We start from the raw sequence: 18,359 nt of genomic DNA, 5'->3' as shown, positions 1-18,359 counted from the left end.
TCACTTTAAATATATCATGCCACTCCCTTCTGGCTTGTAGCGTTTCACCTGATATCAGCTGTTAACCTTATGGGAGTTCCCTTGTATGTTATTTGGCGTTTTTCCCTTGTTGCTTTTAGTACTTTTTCTTTGTCTTTAATTTCTTTTTTAAAAATAAATTTATTTATTTATTTTTGGCTGCATTGGGTCTTCATCGCTGCATGCCGGCTTCCTCTAGTTGCGGCGAGTGGGGGCTTCTCTTCCTTGCAGTGGGCAGGCTTCTCACTGCGGTGGCTTCTCTTGTTGCAGAGCACAGGCTGTAGGTGTGCAGGCTTCAGTAGTTGTGGTGCACAGGCTTAGTTGCTCCGCGGCATGTGGGATCTTCCTGGACCAGGGCTCGAACCCATGTCCCCGGCATTGACAGACGGATTCTTAACCACTGCGCCACCAGGGAACTTCCTTGTCTTTAATTTTTGTCAATTTGATTACTATGTGTCCTGTGTGTTTTTCCTTGAGTTTATCCTGCCTGGGACTCTCTGTGCTTCCTGGATTTGGGTGGCTATTTCCTTTCCCATGTTAGGGAAGTTTTCAATATAATCTCTTAAAATATTTTCTCAGGTCCTTTCTCTCTCTTTTCTCTTTCTGGGACCCCTATAATGCAAATGTTGGTGTGTTGAATGTCGTCCCAGAGGTCTCTTAGGCTGTGCTTCTTTTCATTCTTTTTTCTTTATTCTGTTCCATGGCAGTGAATTCCAACATTCTGTCTTCCAAGTCATTTATCCATTCTTCTGCCTCAGTTATTCTGCTATTGATTCCTTCTAGTGTATTTTTCATTTCAGTTATTGTACTGTTGATCTCTGTTTGTTCTTTAATTCTTCTAGGTCTTTGTTAAACATTTACTGCATCTTCTCGATCTTTGCCTCCATTCTTTTTCTGAGGTCCTGGATCATCTTCACTATCATTATTCTGAATTCTTTTTCTGGAAGGTTGCCTATCTCCACTTCATTTAGTTGTTTTTCTGGGGTTTTATATTGTTCCTTCATCTGGTACATAGTCCTCTGCCTTTTCATTTTGTCTGTCTTTCTGTGAATGGGGTTTTAATTCCACAGGCTGCAGAATTGTAGTTCTTCTTGCTTTTGCTGTCTGCCCTCTGGTTGATGAAGCTAAGAGGCTTGTGCAAGCTTCCTGATGGGAGGGACTGGTGGTGGGTAGAGCTGGATGTTGCTCTCATGGACAGAGCTCAGTAAAACTTTAATCTGCTTGTCTGCTGATGGGTGGGGCTGAGTTCCTTCCCTGTTGGTTGTTTAGCCTGAGGCGACCCAGCGCTGGAGCCTACAGACCCTTTGTTGGGGCTTATGGCACACTCTGGGAGGGCTCACACCAAGAAGTACTTCCCAGAACTTCTGCTGTCAGTGTCCTTGTCCCCACGGTGAGCCACCACCACCCTGTCTATGCAGGAGACCCTCCAACACTAGCAGGTAGGTCTGGGTCAGTCTCCTATGGGGTCATTCCTCCTTTCCCTGGGTCCTGATCGCACAGTACTTTGTGTGTGCCCTCCAAGAGTGGAGTCTCTGTTTCCCCCAGACCTGTCAAAGCCCTGCAATCTAATCCCGCTAGCCTTCAAAGTCTGATTCTCTTGGAACCCCTCCTCCTGTTGCTGGATCCCCAGGTTCAGAAGCCCGACATGGGGCTCAGAACCTTCATTCCAGTGGGTGGACTTCTGTGGTATAAGTGTTCTCCAGTTTGTGAGTCACCCAACCATCAGTTATGGGATTTGATTTTATTGTGATTGTGCCCCTCCTTCCATCTCATTGTGGTTTCTCCTTTGTCTGTGGATGTGGGGTGTCTTTTTTGCTGAGTTCCAGTGTGCTCCTGTTGATGACTGTTCAGCAGTTAGCTGTGATTCCAGTGCTCTTGCGAGAGGGAGTGAGTGCACATCCTTCTACTTGCCATCTTGACCCTGCACATCCTTCTACTTGCCATCTTGAACCAATCTCCTTTCCCTATTTCTTTAATTGTGTATCTATATGAGACGATGGATGTTCACTAAACTTATTGTGGTAATCATTTCATGGCGCATGTAAGTCAAATCATTATGCTATACACCGTAAACTTACACAGTGCTACATGTCAATTAAAATAAAACTGGAATCAAGAAACCCATAATTTCAGAAAGTGAAAGAATTGAGTGAGCTAACAGATGATATTTTCTTGATTTTTCCCTCTATGTACCTTAATATTGAAAAGAGCAGCAATGAAATCCACTGGAGCAAACAAAAGGCTATCTGACCAATTCTTGATGTGGTATAACTTACACAATTTTGCCTATGTGAAACAGTACATGCACAAAACAGCCTGATACTATGTCTCTACTCAAAACAATAGTTCCACAACAGTTGTCAGTGGCTTTCCCTGTGTATCAAAACTTCTTATATGCCATGATTGGCCAACATAACAACTGTGATTCCTAACTGGGAAATACAGCTGCCAATGCAAAACAAGTAATAGAAGGAAAGAGAAAGGAGTAACAGCACTTTATACCTTTTTTAGGAGAAGAAAGAAGTAACTGGATTACCCAAAGGGCAAAAAGTAATTAAGGGTAGGTCTGCAGTTATGGAGACTTTAATGGGGACACTAGAACCACTGGTCACTCTGTACATTACACAAAGGTCCCTGGCTGATGGGACAAGTAGGGGCAGAACTCCAGCCCACATCTCAGGCCTACATCTTCCTGGAAGAAGTTGAACCTTTTTCTTATCACAAACGTGCCCTTCCCAAGAGGTTACATGGGCCTTTATCTAAATCAAACAAAGGCCTTGGATGGGCTAATGCAGGTCCTGTACTTAGAAATCCAAGTGGATAAGATATAACTTGAATACAAAAAAGGCAAAGGCAAGAAGCAGGAATTTCCCTTGTGCGTGGCACCCCAGCAATTTTCATTATACTGCTTTCATCTCTGAACCCATTTTGACTTGCATATATAACACCACTTACACTTCACTTTGTAGTTTTGTTTAACACTTTCAAATTAAGATTATGAGCCTTAATGCGTGAGAGAAAATTACAGGGCAAATTTCTCATATGTTCTGCAATTTGCAGTCTGTATATTTAGAGGTCTGAGTATACAAGTTAGGCCTGTAATTCACGTCACTCCCTAAAAATAAACCCTCAGGGAGTTTATCCTCTGACCACAGTGATTCTGCAGGAAAGAAAAGGACAAGGTCGTAGAGTGTCAACTCTGGGCTGTCTGACGTTTGACATAAGATGATAGGTTGAGGTTATTTCCTCTTGCTGCTGAGCTCTTTCAATATCGCTAAATGTTCTATCTGGCTGCTTAACAAAAGAGAAGAAAAACGTCTCTCTAGCGGTCGGGAGGTCCCACTTTACAGCTTTTCCTGTTCTCTGCCAGAGAATTTGTGCAGTCAGTACTAGGCTGGAAAAATCTCTAATTTCCCCTGAAATCCTATGCATAAGTGAGCAGACAGAAAGATGGATAAAATATTTAAACTGTACCAGTCAATGTTTCCACAATCTCCCGCAAACAAGTAAATTTGATTATGACTTCTTATAATTCTCAGTGGCTCCCTGTTGCCTAAAGGTATAAAACAAAGACCTTCAAGATTTATCTCCTGCCCACCTTTTTAGATTCATTTCCCACCACTCTCCTACATATACTGTGTTCCCAAACATATCAATCAACTCATAGTTCCCTGAACAGGCTCCACTCTACACCTTGATCCATGTTATTCCCTCCACTGGGAATGCTCTTTTCTCACGTTCCTGGTGGACTGTCTTTCTTCAAGTGTCACACTTTTCTTTGTGTGACACCTCCACAGCACCTTCTAAACACATTGTTACAGCACTTACTTCACTGTGCTATAAAATTTTTTAATGCCTATCTCCAAAACTAGCTTCTGGGTTGCCTAAAAGCAAGAGTGAAATCTTCTTCATTCTTGTCTCTCCAGTGGCTTATACCGTGTTTGACATATACCAGGAAAGCAAATGTTTGCTAAATAAATATTCCAGACCTAAGATTCTGTGTTCATTCTGTTCAAAAAATAGATTATAAAGAGGCCTAAACACATATCTGAAATATGCAAAGCGATGCTATTAAGCTACAAAAATTCCTGGTTTGTTTTTAAGGGCTAAATTTGTCCCTACACATCATTATAAAAGAATTTCAAAGTCCTTTGCTTCAGCCAAAAAAACAACATTTATCAAACTTATGGCTTCAGAGTTGCCTGCTAACATGGTTATTGCAAACACATACTATTCTTTACAGAATATGTAAGCATACAACAACATGGATGCAACTAGAGGTTATCACACTAAGTGAAGCAAGTCAGAAAGAGAAAGACAAATATCATATGATATCACTTATATGTGGCATCTAAAATATGACACAAATGAACCTATCTATGAAACAGAATCACAGACACAGAGAACAGACTGGTGGTTGCCAAGGGGGCAGGGGGTGGGAGAGGGATGGATTGGGATTTTGGGATTAGCAGATGCAAACTGGTATATATAGAATGGATAAACAGGTCCTACTGTATAGCACAGGGAACTATATTCAATATCCTATGATAAACCATAATGGAAAAGAATATGGAAAAGAATCTCTCTCTCTATATATATATATATATGTATAACTGAGTCACTTTGCTGTACAGAAGTAATAACACAACACTGTAACTCAACTATACTTCAATTTTAAAAAAGAGAGAAAATATAAGCATACAAACTACAAAGCCCAATTAATTTTAAAAGAAATCTAAAGTATAGATTAAACTTTATCTGTTGTAAACCATATCAACTAAATAATATGCCCAAGAAATTGTAAGCAAGCTTCATTCGGCATTAATCAAGTTTATTTTTACACTGGTATTAAATTCAGCAATCTGGTCCTGCCCTAATAATCTAACCAAAGTGAGTAAAAAATAATCTTAATTCCTGAATGCACTGTTACAGAAATAAACTACCAAACTACATGATGATGTATACTCTGCATGATATGATGATAAGAAAAGTCTCCTAAAATATAACACCATTCCTTGGTGTTAGTTGTTGTGACCAAATAAAGTCTAATTTTTTCCAAAGTAATTCAAATAACATAAATTTCTGTTTAATATGAAAAATATATATACTTTTATTGTGTAATATTTGATATGTACAAAAACTATATATAGGGGCTTCCCTGGTGGTGCAGTGGTTGAGTCTGCCTGCCGATGCAGGGGACACAGGTTCGTGCCCCGGTCCGGAAGGATCCCACGTGCCGCGGAGCGGCTGGGCCCGTGAGCCATGGCCGCTGAGCCTGTGTGTCCAGAGCCTGTGCTCCGCTACGGGAGAGGCCACAACAGTGAGAGGCCCGTGCACCACACACAAAAAAAACAAAAACCAAAAAACTATATATAGTATAGGTGCATATTTTGAATCAAAATACTGAAACAAACATTTGTGAATATACTACCCATTTACAGCCACTTTTCTTTTCTTTTTCTGGCTGCACCATGTGCCTTGCTTCCCGATCAGGTATCAAACCCAGGCCCCAGCAGTGGAAGCACAGAGTCCTAATCACTGGACCGCCAGGGAATTCCCTACAGCCACTTTTCAACATTTACAAAATTATTTACTTATTAAGGAAAAAATAATATAATCATGTAGAAGACACTACTGTAAATATCATCTCCTTACCCGATATTCATGAATCTCCAAATGAATTTCATAGATATTCAGCAAAAACAGCAGCAGATAACCAAAGATAACCACATGTCCCAAACCCTTATCTTAGGCTCTTAAACAGACTGAGGGCACTTCAGTTGGGAAGTATGGGAAAGAATGGAGGTGGGAACGAAAAGTTAAAAGAAGGATCTTCTGCTTTGTAGAGGGAGCTTAAGGTCTGAGTTTTACAAAATAGCTCAGTATTGAGGTTTATACTAATCTATATGGTATTCTAACTGCTTCCTAAAAGTCTTAATTGGCCAATCAGACTACAAGTAACCTGAAAACAGGCATTGTAGTCCTTATTTCATCTGCACGTCATCACACATAAGGCATACAATAAACAGTTAAATAAATATTTGCAAGGTGACTTTTAAGCTTTAATTCGCCTTAGCAGTATTCACAAGTCCCTACATCAACACTCTTGTACCTAACCGGGAGCCTACAGCAATAGGGGCACAGTCTTTGATTCTGTGTAGTGGGCCAGCTAACTCATGGTCCTCCTTTCTACACAGCTCTCTTCAGAGGCAAAAAGACTCTAAGAATCTATCCAGAGCAGTAAGATGGGGGAAAAAAGAGAAGGAAAGAAAAGAACGCATAAAGGTTGGAAAAAAGCATAAGGGTTGGAAAGAAAGAAAGAAAAATAAACAGGTTATCATTCATAGATACGTGGTCTAGATAAAAATTCCAAAAAGAACCTATGACAGGGACTTCTCTGGTGGTCCAGTGGGTAAGACTCCAAGCTCCCAATGCAGGGACCCCAGGTTCAATCCCTAGTTGGGGACTAGATCCCGTATGCATGCCACAACAGAGAGTCCGCATGCTGCAACAAAGAAGTCCACATGCTCCAACTAATAAGTCCACATGCCACAACTAAGAGTCTGCATGCTGCAATTAAGAAGTCCGCAGGCCACAACTAAAGATCCCATGTGTGGCAACGAAGATCCCACGTGCCAAAACTAAGACCCGGTGCAACCAAATCAGTCAATCAATCAATCAATATTATTAAAAAAAGAACCTATGACAAATTACTGGTGGCAGAACTAAGAGTTAATAAGCATTGTTGATAATATTCAAATGCAAATATCAACAACATTTTAGATACCAGCAATAAAAAATTAGAAAATAAATTTAGAAAAGATACCATGTACAATGACAACAAAACTATACAGGACTTAGGAATGAAGATATATAAGACCTCTATGGAGAAAACTATAAAAAACTATGAAAGACATAAAAGACTTAAGTAAATGAAGAGCCATATGATGTTTGTAGATGGAAACATTAATATTATGAAGATATACATTCTCCCACAAGCTGACCTAAAAATGCAAAGCAATAATCAAAATCCCAAGAGGGGCTTTCATGAAACTTGACAAGCTGTCCTAAACTTCGCATGGAAAAGCAAAGGGCTAAAAATAGCCAAAGGAACCACAGTGGGGACTTCCCCGGTGGTGCAGTGGTTAAGAATCCGCCTGCCAATACAGAAGACACGGGTTCAATCCCTGGTCCCGGAAGAGCCCACATGCGGCAGAGCAACTAAGCCCATGCACCACAACTATAGAGCCTGCACTCTAGAGCCCACGAGCCACAACTACTGAGCCCGTGTGCTGCAACTACTGAAGCTCGTGCGCCTAAAGCCCATGCTCCGCAACAAGAGAAGCCACCTCAATGAGAAGCCCACATACTGCAACAGACCCAATGCAGCCAAAAATAAATTAATTAATTAAATAAAATTAAAGAACTTAAAAAAAAAGAACACAGTGAATGGACTCACCCCATCAGGTGTCAAGACTCATTATAAAATTTTATAAAGCTACAGTAATTAAGACACTAGAAACCAATACAGAAACAGACAAACAGAACAAAACAGAGTCCAGAAAAGACACACATATAAGACAACTTGACATATGACAGGGGGCATTTCAAATCAGTAAGAACAGGATACATCATTCAGTGAATGGTATTGAGGCAACTAGTTATCCAAATGTTTTTTTTGTTGTTAAAAAAAAAGAGTAATAATATACATTTAAAAAATCAGCTCCTGACTGCTTCCACAAAAGGCAGAAACAAATGATTCAAAGCATGTTGAATTATACAAAGGAAGAGCATCAGCAAAGAAATGGCAAAAGAAAAACACTGAAAATTTACTAAAAACCTGGAGTTGATTATAAAACTAAAATCTTAGAGAAGAATTTCAGTTTTGGAAGAGACCTAGTCTGGCTAGAATATATGCGAAACAGTAAAACAAAGAGGTCAGAAAAGTGGTCTGAGAACCTGGGAGTGACAAGATGAGAGCTCTGCATCACGAAGATAACTCCAGAAACAAGGTACAGATTTACCAGTAGGGAGAGAGACTGGAGGTAGGAACCTTATTAGGAGATTATTAAATCCCAGCAAAATACAATGAGGGTGCAGAGAAATGGGAACGAACGACAGCTATATTATGGAGGCAGAATTACTGGATGTGCTGGCAAGAAGTACATCCACTATCATTTTTTGTTTTCCTCCTACGCATATGGCAAGACTAAGGATCAAGTAAAGTCAAAAATCTTAGCTATATCTGAAATAAATACTTCCACAAAGTATCTGTCCTTCAGATGGCAGTTTCCTTTTCTAATGCTGAGAAAAAGTAGATTTATAAAGAGCATTTTTTTTTACTTTCCCAAATAACTTTGAACATGGCTTAAATACCTTGTTTAAGGAAGTGCAAACTTATGTTACTACTAAAATATGAGAAAAATAAATTTCCAGAGACAAATAAATGCTGTCTGGAGCATAACTGAACAATATCACTGTAAAACAAGTTATGAACATGTGATAGCATCTACCTGTAACCACGTATTTTTTTAAAATAAGAGCCTATTCAAAAACATTTTTTCAGAGAACTAATTAGAAATAAAATTTCCATCAGTATCAGAAAGAACACACACTTTGAAAAGATACCACATGTAACATAAAAGTCCAGAGTACTGGAAATGAGTTCATTTCTGCCACAACCAACAACATGATTGAACTGAAAGTGCAATAATTAAAAGAACAACCAGGACACAAAATTCATATTTTAAGATTAATCTTCTAACAGGTTAAGAAAGAGTCAAATGTGGGCTTCCCTGGTGGCGCAGTGGTTCGGAGTCCACCTGCCAATGCGGGGGACACGGGTTCGAGCCCTGGTCCGGGAAGATCCCACATGCCACGGAGCAACAAACCCGTGCGCCACAACTACTGAGCCTGCAATCTAGAGCCCGTGAGCCACAACTACTGAGGCCGTGTGCCACAGCTACTGAAGCCTGCACACCTAGAGCCAAAAATAAATAAATAAATTTTAAAAAAGAAAGAGTCAAATGTATAAATTGGACAGGAATATATACAGGGATGATAAGTCAATGGCATTTAATCTTATTGCCTGTTTCATAGGGCAAATATGATCAAATACTGGAAATTTCATAGGAGTCAAACTAAAAGAACTTCAAAGAAAATGATAAGTACACAATTCAGGACAGTGTCTGCCACTTGAGTGGACAGAGTGATATGAGTGGGAGATCGGTTAGGTGGATTCTGTGGTGATAAACCATGTTTTTTGTTTTTGTTTTTGTTTCGATACGCGGGCCTCTCACTGTTGTGGCCTCTCCTGTTGCAGAGCACAGCCTCTGGACGCGCAGGCCCAGCGGCCATGGCTCACGGGCCCAGCCGCTCTGCGGGATGTGTGATCTTCCTGGACCGGGGCACGAACCCGTGTCCCCTGCATCGGCAGGCGGACTCTCAACCACTGCGCCACCAGGGAAGCCCAACCATGTATTTTTTAAACAATCTTAGAACAGGCCTCATAAAAATGCCAGAATATATATGAATGGATAACAAGTGTTCACCATGTACCTATGCTAAAATACGATATACATGTTATCTCATTTCATCTTCACAATTCTATGAAGCTGATCCTAATATAGTCCTCCGGCTTACAGAGGAAGAATATGAGTCTAAGAAAGGTCAAGGCTTCCTTAGGTTTCACAGCTAGTAAAAGTGGTAGAGCCAGTATTTGAACCCATGTTTGTTTAACTCCAAAGCCCATGTTCTTAACCACTAAGCTATACTGTTTACAACTGAAAACAGTGCAGTCTTTTGGTTGAATCTTCAAAAATTATCAGTACAATAACAAAATTATCATTTAACAATTATAATTTAACAACTATCTGAAAAACAGAAACTACAAATAAATGTAACACTTCTACATGCTGTTAGCTAGAAGAAATTGCACACAAATGGAACTGTACAGTAATATTATTTCAAGTCTCTGTGCATACCCTCCTGACTCTGTCTCACTCTGAGTTACAGTAGCAGGTGTATACGAAACACGCCAGAAAAAGAGTGGTGACCTAAATTTAACTCCCAGTGCTACGAACAGCACAGAAGGGCAGTTATGAGTCATAGGCGTCCCACATGCAGATAAAGTGTGCTGCCCTCTAGTGACTTCAACACCTTGCATTTAACAATAAGTGGTCTCTTGTAAGTGAAGGGAAATGATTGTTTTTTTTAAATTAGAGAACTAAAATCTTTATTTTATTTAATAATCAGAAGAACAGAGCAAATAACTTTTGTTTAAGCCAGAAGTAAACTTTTTGGTGTGTAAGAGCAAATACAGAACTATACCCAATAATGATTCATTAATTCATAATGATTAAGGAAATATCGGTACAGAACATGACAAAGGTGAATTAGAGAATACAGGGTGGTTACATTTTATACAAGGAATTCATGCCTTAAAACGTAATTCAAACCCTGCCTAATTCAAAGCTACTTTGCTATAGGAATAAATGTAAAGAAATGCTGACATACAACTATTGTACTATATTTCTTTTCTCAAGCATAGTTTCAAAGCACAATAAATGACTATAATACGGTCTGTTTTTAAGAATGTTTTAAAAACACTAAGTATTGGTAGTAAAGTTTTTTGTATCACTATCACTTCCTTCCCAGATATCAAAAATATTTCCTATTTCAACACAGATGATAACCTGGCTTAGGGGTGAATTAGAGTTGTGATTTTAGAGCCATGTTGCCAGAGGTTTATTTCATTTTTTAAATAAAAGGGCTCCTGCTTCAATTCCGCTCTTTTATTTTCTTAGCATTAGTTCCAATATTTCCAGGATGCTCTGTACTAAATTAACAGCATGAGTGTCAGCAGTTATTTGAGCTTCTTCATCACATTTAATTTAATGACCACTTGGATGATTATATTATAGAATATAAAAAAATTCTAAAGTTAACAATAAAAGTAAAATTAACAGCACAATTATCACCAAACCATTTGCATAAGTTCCCATGCATGTAACCAATAGTATAGTTCACTGGATATTGACATAGGATACTCAGTATTTCTGGTTACCAGCTGAAGTGGCACCACCTTGGGTAAACAAAATTTGTAATTCACCATGTCCATGAGCTTTGAAACTAAGAGATTCTTAATGAATTAAAAAAAAATTTTTTTGACACTTGCATTATTTAAAATTTTTAGTATGAAGTGCTATTTTGCACTTTTTCAAATCACAAAAAATTACTTACTTAAAATTAGCTTAACAGAATCACACTGTATTTTTAACAGCTTTATTGAAGTATAATTCACAAACCATAAAACTTCCCCATTTTAAGTGTACAATTCAATGAATTTTAGTAAATGTATAGAGTTGTGCAACTATCACCGCAATCCAGTGTTAGAATCATACATTTTTAAAACTCTGTTATTAACTTCACCTACCTAAACTAACCAAATAACTCACAATACTGACAAGTCAAAAGTATTTTTGGATCTGCTAAAGAGGATCGATATAATTTACTTTCAACAAATACACTGTTATCAAAAAAGAAAAACTCTAAGACGATTTTAAACATACTAAAAGAATCATGCTTAGGAGGATTTAAACTGTCCTCCTATAGTCCACAATGTTAACTTGGCAAACTACTTACTACTTACTATAAACAGTACAAATGAATGTAAAATTAAGTAGAGCCCCCGTTTATATTTTGAATTCCAAAATTAGAGAAATAAGTTTTGCTGAGGCTCTTATAGTCAATAAAACCTGACACATGTGCCTTTCAAAACTAAAATGATTTATTTATTTGCAAGTGAGTGTAAAACCAGCCATGAATACTTGATGGAAAATACCTATCCGCAAGACAGCTCAGCAATGACAATATTTCCAAATAATGTGAATTGATATTAAATCTTTTTCAAAAAAATTTCATATAATATTTTCTTAAATTAACTAGTTAAGTACATAAATACACACATATTTTGGCATGATACATAATAAAGTATCTCATGATCTCTTTATGATCAAGATGAAAAAAATATGAAAGTAGAAACAGTTGAATTTATAGCTTATTGCACAAGTTGCTAAGGCTACTTGAAAGTCATGCCTCAGATCTTTGACTCTGGCCCTGTCCACTTTAAAATATGGTATTGTGATAAAATAAGTAATATATATTTATCATGGTTCCCGGCACAGAGCTTCTAAAGCTCCTGAAATTTCCTGAGTGATGGGGGTGAGAGGAGTATCTTCTGCTATTCATAATAAGCCCCTTTCAACTATACCTGAGTTTATATTGATGAGGTGACTCTTGGAGGATGGGGGATGGTTGCCAAGGGAACAAACCCTCTGATTAGAAAGTTGGAAATTTCAACTCCAACCCTGACCCCTGAAGGGAGAGAGGCTGGGGATTAAGTTAATCACAAATAGCCAAAGATTTAATCAATCATGCCTACATAATGGAATCTCCATAAGAACACCAAACTGTAGGGTTTAGAGAGCTCCAGGTTGGTGAACATATCCCGGTGCCGGGAGAATGTTGTGTCTGGACGGGGTATGAAAGTTCTACACCCATTCCCCATACCATGCCCTATGCACCTCTTCCATTTGACTGTTGCTAAGTTATATCTTTCATAATAAACCAGTAATAGTAAGAAAAGTGTTTCCCAGAATTCTGTGAGCCATTCTAGTAAATTATGAAGCCCAAGGAGGGAGTGGTGGGAACCTCTGATTTACAGACAGTTGGTCAGAAGCATGGGAGGCCTGGATTTGCGATTGGCATATGAGGGGGGGCAACCTTGTGAGATGAGCCCTTTACCTGTGGAATCTGTGCTAACTCTGGGTAATTAGTGCTCAAATTGAATTAAATTGCAGGATACCCAGTTGGTATCCAAAGAGAACCGGAGAATTGCTTGGTGTGGAAAATCCACTCATTTGTTGTCAGAAATTGTAAGTAGAGGGAAATAAGTTTTCCTTTAAGCATTTTTTGTTAATGGTTTCAATGAGAGCATTGATGAACAAATAGACCAAACTGAACAAACCAGAAAGTGATAGAAAGCTAAAAGGGATGTCAAATCAAAATCTAAAACTATCTTAATTCAGAGTGATGACTGAGAAATGACAATTTAGTAGGAATAATAAACATAACATCTAAACCTTGGGTCCAAAAACACAACTGCACAGGAACAAATGAAGGAAGATGTGGCTTAATAATAACATCTAACAGTAACAACAAAGAACTTAAACGTTTTAGTTAACCATTAGCTCTACATTAGCAATGTTACAAGTTAATGTAGTCCTTAGGCTCTGTAATTATAATGTCCAGAATTTCTAGTTCAAGATGACAGAGCACAAGCATCTACTTCTCCAGACTTCCCTGGTGGTCCAATGGTTAAGACTCCACGTTCTTAACTCAATGCAGGGGGCCCAGGTTCGACCCCTGGTTGGGGAACTAAGATCCCACATACCGCAACTAAGCCCGTGCACCACAACTATTGAGCCCGCACGCTGCAACTAGAGAAATCCTCGCACTGCAATTAGAGAAGCCTATGTGCCGTAATGAAGACCCAGCACAGGCAAAATAAATAAATTAATTAATTAAATTAAAAAAAAAAGCATCTACTTCTCCTTCCTAAAGGCCCATTAAAAATGACAGGAAGAGGGAATTCCCTGGCGGTCCAGTGGTTAGGACTCCGCACTTTCACTGCCGAGGGCATGGGTTCAATCAAGCCACGTGGAGTGGCCCCCCCAAAAAAAAAGAAAAATGACAGGAAGAAAATAACTGCCTCACTGGAACACATGGAAAAGGTATCACCAGACCAGAAATTTTATCTTTTTTTTTTTTTTTGTGGTACACGGGCCTCTCACTGTTGTGGCCTCTCCCGTTGCGGAGCACAGGCTCCGGAAGCGCAGGCTCAGCGGCCATGGCTCACGGGCCCAGCCGCTCCGCGGCACGTGGGATCTTCTCGGACCGGGACACGAACCCACGTCCCCTGCATCGGCAGGCGGACTCCCGACCACTGCGCCACCAGGGAAGCCCCAGACCAGAAATTTTAAAGAATACCTTGAAATTGGCCAAGGTAGGATCAGGTAGGTCCTATCAAACCACAGCCTAATATCCTAGAGGTAAAAATGATTGTCTTCCTCAGAGAGTTCCAAACTCCAACCTCATAAATATTGTTACCCTGTTCCCTAGACTTTTTATTTGTTAATATAATTTAATTCTCATAATTACTTTGTTAAATAGGTACTACATGCCCATTTTTCAGATGAAGAAGCTGAGGCTTAGACAAGTTACATAATCATACAGCTAATAAATGGTGAAGACAGAATTTGAACCCAGTTAGTCTGAATCTTGAGTTTGTATTTTTAGCTATTATGCAGATATAGGCCAAAAGGTAATCCACTAGAATAACTCATTAAAGTGCTACATTAAAGTCAGCTGGCACAGTTGGGCCCCCTCCCCCTATTCCCTCAGGTAAATACAGCAGTTCACGTCTTCAGTTCCTGGATTAAACCTTGATAACTCCCTTCTATAAAACACGTGAGGGACTTCCCTGGTGGTCCAGTGGTTAAGAATCTGCCTTCCAATGCAGGGGACGCAGGTTTGATCCCTGGTTGGGGAACTAAGATCACACATGCCGTGGGGCAACTAAGCCTGTGCACTCTAGAGCCTGCACGCCACAACTAGAGAGCCCATGTGCCGCAGATACTGATCCTGCGCTCTGAAGGCCACGCGCCGCAACGAAAGATCCCACATGCTGCAACGAAGATCCCGCATGCTGCAACTAAGACCCGACGCAGCCAAATAAATAAATATTTTTAAAAAACAAAATGCGCGAAGTCTGTCTAGACTGCATAGAGGGCCTGAGAGAGGAGGAAAGATGCATGAGTTCATTGCAGATCCCCAGATAGATGCGGAGGAAGAAAAAATTTAAAGGAAAGGAAGATCCACACTAAATAAATGATACCACCACCAGAAATAAGGTTTCTTACTTCAGCAGCTGTGGGGATTCCAGACTACCTGCTCCAAGACATTTCTTACAGGGAACTTTGCCACAAAGAGTTCACAGTCAATCCTCCCATTCAAAGAACATGTCTGTCTTCTAAGTGGTGAGGCAATACAGCATGGTGGTTTATGGACTCCAAAGCCAGCCGCCTGGGCCCAAATCTAAGTTCTGTCACTTAATAGCTATGTAACTCTGGGGAAGTGATTTAATACCTCTGTACCTCTCTCCCCGTCTGAAAAATGAGGATAACTATATTTACCTCATAAAAGTTGTAAGGATTAAGTGACATAATTTTTACTTAGAATTGTGCCTGACTCAGAGAAGAAACTATGGGCCTTACTTAGCAAAGGCCCTGGAACATGGTGACATGCAAACAATGGTAGCTGTCAAATATTAAGTCCAGGGGGAAAGGCGATAAATTAGATGACTGCTAAAAAATCTTCCAACCTTGAAAACCTATCACACGCTTAGGAGAAAAAAAATTTGATTTTATCAAATAAGACAAAGCAAATTTCAAAACAATAAAGTATTCACTGAAGTCAGATCAATAAGGGGTGGTTTAAATTCACCCCTGAGCCTCTGAAGGCCATTTGTTAACCTCTCTTTATTTATGACTACTAATTGTAAGTTGCCTCTCATTAATATACATTAAATGTGTAAAATGAATTTGGATTTAGAGAATGAGGAGAGTTAACTGACTTCTAAGCAATTTTGATTAATATCAAATAACAGATATAACAGAACTACTTCCCTACTAGAGTCCTGGCCATAGATTCAGCTCTTTGAATCCAGAAGTTCCAAAATGGAAACTTGCGATATAGAAGAACATCCAAATAATTCCCAAGAAGGAACAAAATATAACAGCTTCATGTCAACTGGGATCTCCAGGGCAATAACAGGCCAAGGTACTGCTAGGCTGCAGGGAAAAGCCAGCCAGCCTAGTAGCCACTGACAGCTCAGGTTAAGACATGGGTGGGGTCAGGAACTTATTACAACCTAAGCTAACCAAATGGATAGACTGATTATGAGTCCCACTTTAGAAATCCTACCCATTTAGAGTTCCAAATTAACAACAATTTCCTCAGAAACAACTTGAAGGCCCCAGAAATTAAGCCATTTTCCCAGGGGTCTTCTTGTCCAGATGCAATGTAAACCCAAAGCAGACCCTCTGGGCAATACCCAAAAAACCTTTATTACCTAATAAACTGAAGAAATCAGAGATGGATTCCACCAACTTCTATGGACAGTAGAAAAAAGAAACTTTGGGCATGCCAAACAGAACGAAATCTGAGATGCATATTAGAAGACTAACAAGTACAAGAACTACACATCTACATGATCCTTATCATGAGGCTAGACAGAAACTGCAAGCAGAAGATTAGAACAGTGAGGGCAAAGCCTCCATTCCTAGAATAAAAGAATAAAAGTCTCAGGCCCTCTTCCTCTTCCATCCTTATATTTATAATTTTTTCCTACTTCTTTTTCTCTGTGGCTTTCCTTGCTACTTAACCACTTTGCTATCTCTTCTAGTAGTTCCATTCCCATTTTTACATTTGACTTCTTTTAAAAATGCTTCACTGGTGGGGAGGAATTAGGAGATTGGGATTGACACATATACACTACTGATACTATGTATAAAATAGATAAGTAATGAGAACATACTGTATAGCACAGGGAACTCTACTTAATGCACTGGGGTGACATAAGGGGGAAGGAAATCCAAAACAGAGGGGATATATGTATAGCCGATTCATTTTTGCTGTACAGTAGAAACTAACACAACATTGTAAAGCAACTATACTCCAGTAAAAATTCATTTACAAAAATGCTTCTCTCTGTTCTTTTTCCTACTTACTATCATAAATGCCATTCTAATAAGTTATAAAAGAAATTGTGTAAAAAAATATGTAAATAGAAACCTTTGGCAAATTCTATTTGTTGACATGAATACTGTCTACTTTTCTTCTGGCCTGAATCTCCCCTATGCCAAAAGCAGAGAAACTTTAAAAAAACTATTCATTCAAGTCTAATGAATAATTTTTGGTGACAGTAACAGGATGAAAAAGCAAAGACCAAAATTAATGCAGAGGTTTCACATAACCCTCACTGTAACATATAGACAGAAATTCATAATTCTAATACAAGTGAAATCTTTTACCTAAATTCAAAATATATAAATATGTAAACATCTCAAAATGCAGCCACTTTCAGTACTTCATGTTCAGAAATAAATGTGGAAAAACTTAACAAGCCTTAACAATTTTTATTTATTAGAAAACAAAAATCCTCAAATAAAAAAATTTAAATTACTTTTAACAAAAAAAATATATAATGTAATTTTATTTTATTTCATTCTTTGGATGATGTACTGAAGTCAAGGAAGCTTTTTTTTTGGCCTCGCTGGGCAGCTTCCAGGATCTCAGTTCACCAACCAGCCCAGGCCATCACAGTGAAAGCCCAGGATCCTAACCACTAAGCCACCAGGGAACTCCCGGAAGCAATTTTAATCATTCTTTCCCTGGAAGACTTCATTTAAGAAGTCTTTTCAAAGTTCTTTTTTCTTTAAAGTAGGAAACAAAGGTAATGGTATATATTGACGTATGTATTGACTACTTACATCAAAATGTAGCCTGCAACTGAAATTGCGTCAAGAAATAGAGTGACTTAAAATACTTTAAATGTAAGTCATGAGCTACATGCCTGTTTCTGAGGTAGTGTGTCTCTGTCCCATTTTTATATTATTATTTTTTTCCTCCCTCTAACACTTTAACTGGGATTCTTTCACTTAGAATGTAATTTTAAAATAATGTTACAATCCTATCTATGGTAAGTACTTGAATTTATGTCAATAAGTTCACTTGAAAAGTTAAACTGAAAGAAAAAAATCCAATAAATATGATAGTACTCTTTTTCTCTTGGTTATTTTCTAAAAAGTATGTAACCATATTAATGTACTTATGCCAATGATTCCAAGAATAGAAAAGAATAAAATCACACATTTCATAAAAACCATATAAAATAACCACCTTACCCATATCATTAGCAAGGGAATTAGGATCAGACGCCCCTAGAGTAGCTTCAAACTCCTCTTGGAGACGATATGCTCTTTGCAGCAGAGCTTCAAGTTTATGGATAAATTCAGTACTAATAATATCCTATAAGGAGAGAAAAAGTACACACAGCAAATATTAGATTCTAATGCTAAAATTCTAAACACTTTCCACTTTTAAATGAAAGGCAGAAAAGTGAGGGATATAAAAAAATACTGTTGGGTGGTGAGAATACTGTGATAGAAGTCAGGAGGCCTGGGTTCTAGCTATGCCTCAGATAAAATCATCTCCATTTC

At 38.6% G+C, this 18,359-nt stretch overlaps 1 protein-coding gene across 8 annotated transcripts in view; it reads right to left on the bottom strand.

Moving 5' to 3' along the window:
* Positions 1 to 18,359, bottom strand: part of MIGA1 (mitoguardin 1) — a 99,035-nt gene that overhangs the window by 46,558 nt on the left and 34,118 nt on the right. For all 8 annotated transcript variants that reach the window (XR_010940915.1, XM_067726653.1, XM_067726654.1 and 5 more), the window contains exon 7: positions 18,045 to 18,168. Coding sequence is in view for 7 of the 8 variants with exons in the window: in XM_067726653.1 (XP_067582754.1) it covers positions 18,045 to 18,168 (124 nt within the window). In the remaining variant the exon portion in view is untranslated. The remainder of the gene's footprint in view (positions 1 to 18,044; positions 18,169 to 18,359) is intronic.

This window comes from Pseudorca crassidens, chromosome 2 (genome assembly GCF_039906515.1).
Source record: "Pseudorca crassidens isolate mPseCra1 chromosome 2, mPseCra1.hap1, whole genome shotgun sequence".
Classification (NCBI taxonomy): Eukaryota; Metazoa; Chordata; class Mammalia; order Artiodactyla; family Delphinidae; genus Pseudorca; species Pseudorca crassidens.
This window is presented reverse-complemented; position numbering and strand designations above follow the sequence as displayed.